This window comes from Nicotiana tabacum, chromosome 13 (assembly GCF_000715075.1).
Source record: "Nicotiana tabacum cultivar K326 chromosome 13, ASM71507v2, whole genome shotgun sequence".
NCBI classification, from domain to species: Eukaryota; Viridiplantae; Streptophyta; class Magnoliopsida; order Solanales; family Solanaceae; genus Nicotiana; species Nicotiana tabacum.
The window spans coordinates 10,131,751-10,141,776 of NC_134092.1; the positions used below are offsets into that span (position 1 = coordinate 10,131,751).

Here is a 10,026-nt window from a genome sequence, read left to right on the forward strand (position 1 = left end):
ATGTGGCAAAATGCGAATAAATATGGAGTCTAACAATAACAATAATAAAAAATAATATAATCTTTCTAGTTGAGTTTGAAAAAGATACTGTATCTTATACTTCCTTTAAAACGGATCAGAAAGGAATATTGGGACATAAAATAACATAAAAATAATAATAAATTTCTTACCACATGTATATAAGATTTGAATTAAAATTATTGTACTAGGCGCAGCGGCTAGCACTATACTAATTTACTATTACTCCTTATCATTTTGCATTTCATTTCATTTCCAATTGCATTGCCTTTCCATTTGAGTTTCATCTGAATTTGCATTTGAATTTAGGTGGAAACCAGTAAGACACACAAGTGGTATGTATTGTAGTGGACCAGATTTGAAGTTTTGACTTTGACTAATATAAACCAAAGAAGAAAATTAAAAAAGAACACACCAAGAAAGAAGAAAAGTCTCACTTTCCTCTTCCCTTCCTCCATTTTCCTCCGACTCATATATACCTCTGAACCCCTTCAGTCTTCTCTTCACAAAAAACTAAACATAACAACCTATTCTTTCAACTAATTCAATATCCTCTTTTATTTCTTCAACTTTCTACAAGAAACAAACTTTATCCATCTCTAAGGTACTATTTATTGCTCTTATTTTTTTTATTTAGAATTTTCTAGTATGGGTTTTGGTTCTTTTATGTAAATACTGGTGATGGGTATGAAGTCTTTTGAAAAAATATGATAAAGTTTCAATTTTTATTGACTAGTTGTATGTACTTTCTTGATCTAGTTGAAACTTTAAAAGAGTTCACATGAGGTTTCTTGTTTTGAAGGTTTTACTTTAAAATAATTGATGGGTTGATTGAATTAATAAAAAGAGTTACACTCTTGATTCAGTATTTCTCTAGATGTATGGTTTGTTAAATTTGTGATTTTATATGGTGTTTAGTTTAGCAAATCTAAATCTAGGAACAATTTAAATTACTTGAAAAGTTACATTTTTTATTCATAATTGTTTAGATATGTACAGTTTGTTACTTTTGGTATTTGAGATTTTATATGGGTAATGATTTAATACCAAATCTAAATATAAGAAGTTTTTTGATGACTTGCAGGAATTGATGTGCAGTAGTTCAAAGAGTAAAGTTTGTCCTTTTGATTTAAACATGGATAAGAAAGATGGGGCTAGTAGAAATTGCTCTAAATTGCTTGAATTGTCAGCTTCAGATGATCTTTCTGGCTTCATATGTGAAGTGGAGAAGGGTTGTGGTGTTGATGAGTTAAGCTTTTGGTATGGTAGAAAATTCGGTTCGAAAAAGATGGGTTTTGAAGAGAGAACTCCTTTAATGATTGCTTCTATGTATGGAAGTACTGAGGTTTTGAGGTTTATTATTGGAACTGGGAAAGTTGATGTTAACAGAGCTTGTGGATCTGATGGTGCAACTGCTCTTCACTGTGCTGCAGCTGGTGGATCTGAATCGTCGATTGAGGTCGTTAAGATCTTGATTGATGCTTCGGCGGATGTTAATGCTTGTGATTCAAGTGAAAACAGGCCATGTGAAGTGATTGCTTCTTACCCTAAGTGGTTGAGGAATTCGAAAAGGAAATCGCTCGAGCTGTTGTTGAATGGTAGCTTGGCTGAGCTTGCTGAGCTGGAGGAAGAAGAAGGAAAAGCAGTGATTCAGACAACGAAAGAAGGGAGCGAGAAGAAGGAGTACCCTATTGATACTTCCTTGCCGGATATAAACGATGGGATTTATGGGAGTGATGATTTCAGGATGTATTGTTTCAAGGTTAAGCCTTGTTCTAGGGCTTATTCTCATGATTGGACTGAATGCCCTTTCGTTCATCCAGGGGAGAACGCGAGGAGGCGTGACCCAAGAAAGTATAACTATACTTGTGTCCCGTGTCCTGAGTTCAAGAAAGGTGCCTGTGCAAAAGGTGATTCTTGTGAGTATGCTCATGGTGTATTTGAGTCATGGCTTCATCCTGCCCAATATAGAACACGCCTTTGCAAGGACGAGACCGGGTGCTCGAGGAAAGTTTGCTTCTTTGCTCACAAGCATGAAGAGCTGCGCCCGTTGTATGCATCCACTGGTTCAGCTATTCCTTCCCCAAAGGCTACCCCAGTCAGTTCTATGGACATGTCAACATTGAGTCCTCTGGCGCTCGGTTCGTCTTCCATGATGCTGCCTACTACCACTACTTCAACACCTCCGATGTCTCCTGCTGCTACGTGTTCGTCCCCAATGGGCGGAAACATGTGGCAGGGCAAGGTGAATCTCACCCCGCCTGCATTACAGCTTCCTGGTAGTAGGCTAAAGACGTCTCTGAACGCCCGAGACTTGGACTTGGATATGGAAATGCTTGGCTTGGAAAGCATCCGCACACAGCAGCAACTAAGGCAGCAATTGATCGATGAAATGGCTGGTCTCTCTTCCCCATCCTATTGGAAGAACGATAACAGGATGGGTGATATGAAGCCTACTAATCTTGATGATGTTTTTGGATCCTTGGATTCTCAATTGTTGTCCCAATTGCAGGGCCTATCTCCAAGAATGACATCAAACACCAATTCTCAGTTGTATTCTCCATCGGTTTCTCATATGCAAGGTGTCTCACCTAAGGTGGCAAGTAACACCTCCCAGCTGCAATCTCCAACCGGGCTTCAGATGCGGCAAAACATGAACCAATTTCAAGGAAGCTATTCTAACATGTCTCAATCATCATCTCCCTTGAGAAAGCCCTCGACATATGGATTCGACTCTTCAGCAGCAGTGGCTGCAGCTGTCATGAACTCAAGGTCTGCTTCTTTTGCAAAGCAGCGCAGCCAGAGTTTTATTGACCGTAGTGGAATTGGCCATCGTTCTGGCCCCAATGGCGTTGCTAATTCACCACCTTTGATGTCATCTAATATGTCGGATTGGGGCTCCCCGACTGGGAAATTGGAGTGGGGCTTTAATAGCGAGGACACGAACAAGCTCAAGAGATCTCAATCTTTTGGTTTTCGCGGTGGAAATGCTGCTCCAACAAGATCACCAATCGCACCATCTCAAGTCAATGAGCCAGATGTCTCGTGGGTTCATTCCTTGGTGAAAGATGTGTCCTCCACGGGTACCGGGCTATATAGCTCAGAGCAGAAGCGCGGCAGTGTTCATGACGCCATTCCACCATGGCTGGAACAAATGTACATAGACCAGGAGCGGATAGTGGCTTAATCTAATTCTATGCCATGAGATTAATCCAAAGTTAATTCTTTTCGGATTCTTATCAAAATATTGGATATATTTTAGCCATTAGTTTCAAGATAATAGCAAGAATACCCCTGTTACTTGGGGAGAGAGTTGGATAGGAAGAGTGACTGATCACATTGTTTCAACAATTAAGTGATTGAAGAAAGAAGCATTTGTTATTAACTCAATGTAATTTTTTCATATTCTTATATTTTTTACAATAAGATTCCTTTGGGATTTTGTTCTCTATATTCTTCAATGAGTTGAAGTTGTATTTCAATATATCTTTTCAGTTGTCGCTCATATTGAACCTCTACATGTTTTCTTGAATTCCTTTGGTGCAGAATTGAGTGTGTGATTCCAAGTTAGGCTGATCAATCAGTACTAATAGTACTTTTGCTATTAACCTTAGATAGGCTATGCTTTTCAGCTAATAGAAGCTTGGATCATACCAGCACCCCTTTTGAAGTTTTGATGCAAAATCTTCTACATATATTTGCTTTATATTTACTGCATATCTCCAATACTTGATGAAAAGAAAAATAAGTTCCTTTCTCTTCAATTTTGGATTTTGTTCTCTTATTAACATTTTCCATTTTCCTTGTAGGCCTATTGCTTATACCAGCAAAATAAACTGGATGAGGGTTTAAGTTAGTAGCAAGATGTACTTTAGCTATTGATATAATTGTCTCTATGAACTTCAGGAGAATCGTAAGCATCTTTGTATTTTCTTATTTGGGTTAAACTTTTTGTTGGTTTGCTAACCGTTTAGTAAAGAAATAACATGCCATCACAGTCAAAAGTGCTTGTACCTTGGGAGTTAAAATGTCTATAAAGCTTCTATATCTTCTTATTTTGGGTACTGTAAATAGAGTTTACAGCTTTTTATTATAAGCAAAGGAAGTTCTTTACATATTCCAATTTCCCGGATCATGCAAATGATGCTTTCGTGTCAGGAACTTTTTCTTTTGGTTCAAAATTTTACTTGCCTTTTCTTTCAAGTCATTATGTCCCTTTTTTTTTTGTGGGGATGGGGGGAGCTTTAAATAGGGGGGATTTCTATACCAGGGTGTAAATTGTAAGTTTTGTTGTATAGGATGATTTCCTATCTATATTTCGTATGCAATTTTAATGTGGTTTATTAACCGTTGCCAGAGATCTTAGGACGCAAAAAAGCGAGAATCGTTTTAAATTCCTGTTTTATGGCTATAAAACGTCAAAAAAATAAGGAACAGTCATGGCCAAACAATGAATATTGTTCAGTAGGTTATTTTATGACCCCGCAAAATTTTAGAAGATTCAGGGTCGGTTGTCCGAATTCATGCAGATGGCGTGGACTATAGCAAATGAAATTTTGGGAATCAACTTGAATTCCTATTTTTATCGCGAAGTGATGACTATTGTTCATTATGTCATATTAAATGGCCCCACAAATTTTAGGAGATTCGGAGCGGGTCGCCTGAATTCATGTAGATTGCATGCACTATAGCACACGAAGATTTGGGAATCGTCTGGAATTCCCGGTTTATGTCACTAAAACTCCAAAAAATGAGAAAGGGCATTGAGAAATGGTTACTATTGTTCATTAGGTTGTTTTTATGGGCACACAAAATTTTAGGAGATTCATGGCCGATCGTTCAAATTCATGCAGATGGCGTGGATTATGCACGCGGAAATCTGAGAATCATTCTGAATTCCTATTTTATGCTCCTAAAATGCCGAAAAAGAGGAATGGTAATGGTGAAGCAATGACTATTGTTCATTAAGTCGTTTTTGATTGGCCCGTAAAATTTTAAGAGAATCGGGGCTAACCGCCTGAATTCATGCAGATGCCGTAAACTATAGCACACAAAATATTAGGTCGTTTTTTTGGGCTCGCAAAATTTTAAGAGATTCGGGACTGGTCGTTCCAATTCATGCAGATGGCGTGGACATAACACACGAAAAATTGAGAATCGTTCTAAATTCCTGTTTATGGCCCTAAAATGTCAAAAATGAGGAACAATCATGGTGAATCGAAGTATATTATTTATTATGTCATTTTTATGGGCTGAAAGCTTTTAGGAGATTTAGGATCGGTTGCTCGAATTCATGCAGATGACGTGGACTATAGCACACGAAAATCAGGGAATTATCCTAATTTCTAGTTTTTCACCCTAAAACGCCAAAAAATGAGGAACAATCATCGCAGAGTGATGACTATTGTTCATTAGCTCATTTTTAATGGTCCCGCAAAATATAGGAGATTCGGGGCGGATCGCCCGAATTCATGCAGATAGCGTGGACTATATAACACACGAAAAATTTGAGAATCGTCTATTTTCAATAAAAAATATCTCATTTTCAATTTTTTTACCACTCATTTTCAATTTTTTTACCACTCATTTTCAATCACCTGACTTCTTATTTTGTCACCAAGGTTTATTGACATTTTACCCATGGAGTTTATAGGGCCTGTTCGACCCGATTTTTCTGACCCGACCGAGCCGCTAATTTCAGGAGCAGTGTGTCTTATGTCCTCACGGGTAAAAATGGCGGCATCGTTGAGATGGGTACTACAGCTACACAAGGACGTACCTAAAGCAGCAAGATTTTACTCAGAAGGCTTAGATTTCACCATTAACGTCTGTACTCATAGATGGGCCGAGCTCCAATCTGGGCCCCTCAAACTTGCTCTCATGCATTCACCCAGGTCTTTTATCTTTATCCCCTTTTTTTCCAATTTTCTTGAACACCCATCTAACCAAGCAGTTGAATGCTGATCAATTTGTTTTAAAGTTCACATTTTGGGTTGGGGTTGGATAGTTTAGTGTGGTTATATTTGAAATTTTAGTGATTTTTGAGAATTTCTGTATTTTTTTCATTTTCTAGGATAGCCATGTAATCAAACAGTTGATATTTGATCAATATATGTTAAAGTTCACATTTTGGGTTCTGGGGTTGGGTAGTTTAGTGCGGTTATATTTGCAATTTAGTGGGTTTTGAGAATTTCTGTATTTTTTTATTTTCTTGAACACCCATGTAACCAAACAGTTGATTGTTGATCAAGTTGTGTTAAAGTTCACATTTTTGGGTTCGGGGATTTGAAAGTTAGTTGGTTTTTAAGAATTTCAGGATTTCTTTTCCATTGCAGCTGTTTCGCCCCATCCAAAAGGGTAAAATAGAATTAATTTGTTCAATTAATCCTCTAAACATTACAGCTGATGATTATGATCTTGTAGAACCAACTGTAAGAGATCGATTAGTTGATGGTTCGGAATAACTAGTTCCGGCATAAAATAATAAATTGTTTAATTGGCTGCATAAAAAGAAAATAATTGCCGCATAGCTAATGCAGCGTTTGGTTTGACGATGTTTATGGAATTACATACAGTGCTTCGATTCAATTGTTTTTACCTAATGTGCTAGTAATTTTGCTAGGGGCATGTCTTCTTAGATCATTGGTTAATATACTTTAAGAAAAAAAGAATTATATCTTTAGTTAGACTTAATGGGATAGAAAATCTTTTGTTTTTACATCATAGTGAGTTAATTATTTACTATGTTAGCTTTTGATCAAGGAATAATATATGACCAATTCTAATAGGAAATTTGGTTTGTGAGAAGGAATACATAAAATCAACTCTTATTTGACTAGGCATTGTATATTAATGATATCAAGGTTGCCTTCCAATCATTTCTTTTAATGATGTCAAGGCTACTCGGTGAATCTCCTTTGATAGAGCATAAGGCCAGTTCAGTGTGTATTGGGATGATTTGCCATTTGATAGAGTTTGTAATTGTCAAGAAATTTCTGCGTCACCCTTACAGTCCTGGATATGCCTTCAGCTTCGTTAAGAGTTCTGTTTAGTTTGTATTTGAATATATGGTAGCGTAGTTTGATATCATTTGCTTACTGTACCCTGTGGCTTGTATTTAGCTGCATTTTAAGTCATTGCTCCTCTATACAATCATCTGTCTCTTAATATGATCTCAGGAGCTGAGAATGTGTGTGATGACCCTACAATCCTTTTTTCTTTTTTGCTCTTTTGTCAAAACTTCATTAAGTAGCTGATTCACAATGTTGCGTGCAATTGTTCAAGTTTTAGTCTGCAGCTCAAACTGGCACATTAACTATGACAATTGTCTGTCTTTGCTTACTGATTAAATTTAGTTTGTATCAATTGGTCGCTTATTTCTGTTTGTGATTCTGCTTTTTTTTTATTGAACATCATACAACTGGTTAGCTTCTAACTTTAGTTTTACAGTGACGTTGTTGTGCAGAAGGGATACTCATCCCTCCTGTCCTTTACAGTTGCTGATATAAATAACTCAGTGACTAAGCTATTGGCTTTAGGTGCTGAGTTGGATGGCCCCATCAAATATGAAATCCATGGAAAGGTAACCAATATTTCATAAGGTTACTCTTCTACTCTTATCGTTGCTTTTAGTCATTAGTGTCATCGTTATTGTACTAATATTATTACTGAATAATCTGAACTAGCTGTCCTATTTGCTAGCTGTGCTTATTCTCTTTCACCATTCTGGCATTCTTTTTCTTTTTCATTTTTTAGCATGAAAAGAGATTGCAAAATCTGCTGTGAACTAGCATAAAATGTGAACTTTGATGTGCTGTTCTAAACCATTATAAGTTGAACGGACATAAGTTTATTTCCCATGTTATAAAGCTGTGTTATTGCTATTTGGATTGGTTCATATCTATGTGGTTGTCTTATAGTTGTTAACCAGCAATCCATTACTGGTTTACGCTTGCTGTCTACATATTGATTCGGAAATTTGTGCTGCAATCAGCATTAGTTTTCCACCATCATTCACAGACCATACATGGCTCTTGTAGGTTGCTGCATTGAGGTGTGTGGATGGGCATATGCTGGGTCTTTATGAGCCGTCCTAAGACTTACAAGAGACAACTACTTGAAGGTACAGTAAATGAAATCTCGACTTCTGTTACAAGGCAAATTGGACAAATTTTGCAGTTGGGTATTGTTGAAAGAGAGATTTCACTCTTGTTCATGGAGGTGAAGCACAACAAGAGAGGAGATAGTCATTACAGTACCAATTGTATACAGCAAGAGACAAGCCATTACAATAGTTGAATTCCTACTGTATTTGTTTTGATGATCCATTCTGGTTAACTAAACTAACCTACTAGTAGCTTTCTCGGAACTTGTATTCGAGCATTGCAAATCAATGTTAAGTATAGAATGAAATCTCTATGAAAAGGATGTACAATCAGACCTCTATAATATATAAAGACCTCTATAATATATAAAAGCCAAGTTTTCCTAAGAACCGACTTTTAAAGTTATATTTTACCTTTCTATAACAGTTTTTTTTTACCTATAACAGCAACAATCATATTTATAGCAGAACGCTATTTGTAAAATTACCACTCTATTACATCCATATAGAATCTTTAAGATTACTAATAATAATTCTAAAAATATGCACACAATCTTTTTCATTGAATAAAGTTTCTATTTTGCATAAGACAAGATTTCAAGATTTGCACATGATATATTTTCTATTAGATAGTAGATTTAACTGTTAAACTCTTAGATTGTCTTCAAGAGAAAGCTATTAGATACCTTTTTTTTGAAAATTTGGACACAAATCTTCACCAATTCAAGCGTTATATCGCTAGTAAGATAATGAAATCTACGAAACAAGCTACAATTACAAAGTTTTTCCATTAATCTTGGAAGAATTTATTTTCCTAAGTAGCTTTAAAATGTGTGCCTTGGAGTTTAAATCTTTATACGTTTAGTTATAAGTTTATTAATACTGTATAGCTTTCATCAATATTTAACAAGTGAATATGCATATCTTTTGAGAATAAATTTGGATAATTTTCTTATATTTAATATGTAACATGAAAAAAGGAAAATAGTTGATTTCTGGATAATTTTTAGCTATAACGGTCAAAAAATATTTAAACATCAAATATTGTTATAGGTGTATAACAATCATTCACTATAAAAGCCAAAAAATATCAGAACAAACGAGGTTGTTATAGAAAGGGTTGACTGTAACAAAAATAAGGACTGAATGCTGAACCAATTTTCGCCATTTACTATTATTGTTATTGTTATTATTATTATTATTTCTTATCATTAATCTTGTTCCAAAATAGTATTTGAGTTTTAAGGTTGCAGATTCAATGCAGCTGCAATGGGTTCTGCATTCCATGCGAAGGTCCAGATATTATCACTGGATTCAACTTGAAACTTTGTGCTCTTTTTCGAGGTTTTCTAGGATGTCAATGCATCTCTTGAGCAAAGACTTAGCATGCTCATTCTTTTCCACATCATAGACTTGCACCTAGCCCTACAGCCGGCCCTGCTCATGAATAAAAGCAACTATGCTAGTATATTGAGAAGTATCCTGAGAATCAACTGTCTCTGTGTGCAGCTTTGAGCATAGCTCCTTAATTGAGGAAAAAACAGACACTTTAACTGCAGAAAGGAAACAAGCATATGAGGACAGGGAAAAATATTACGCTCTTGGTAAGGATAAAGAATGTTACGAGCGGCATACCTGCCCATGGATAGCTAGGTGAAAGTGAAATTAAGAAAAAATCAATCAACTTCTTCTGCTGTTGAATAATATCAGTTGTGTGCGCTATGTGAATGCTTGCTGTTACACAATTTACTATCTTGTCATGTGCAGAAGAAAAATCCTCCTCGTCTCCTGAAAATTATAAAAAGACATAATCAGATAAATCATTTCTCCATCTTTTCCTTTACATAGGCCTATAGGAAGGAATCATTTCTCCATCTTTTCGAGGGTCTACCGGAAAACAACCT

General features: G+C 36.1%; 1 protein-coding gene and 1 long non-coding RNA gene across 2 annotated transcripts; both read left to right on the forward strand.

Moving 5' to 3' along the window:
• The first annotated feature begins 423 nt into the window (after window positions 1–423).
• Window positions 424–3,469, forward strand: LOC107812954 (zinc finger CCCH domain-containing protein 29). Its single transcript, XM_016638140.2, has 2 exons — window positions 424–622; window positions 1,103–3,469. The coding sequence occupies exon 2, from the start codon at window positions 1,109–1,111 to the stop codon at window positions 3,203–3,205; it is 2,097 nt and encodes a 698-aa protein (XP_016493626.1). The 5' UTR covers window positions 424–622; window positions 1,103–1,108; the 3' UTR covers window positions 3,206–3,469.
• A 1,875-nt stretch (window positions 3,470–5,344) lies between these two features.
• LOC107812958 (uncharacterized) lies at window positions 5,345–8,072 on the forward strand. The gene is made up of 3 exons (XR_012697894.1): window positions 5,345–5,912; window positions 7,484–7,600; window positions 8,058–8,072. It is a non-coding gene; the product is annotated as an uncharacterized LOC107812958 (long non-coding RNA).
• The last annotated feature ends 1,954 nt before the right edge of the window (window positions 8,073–10,026 follow it).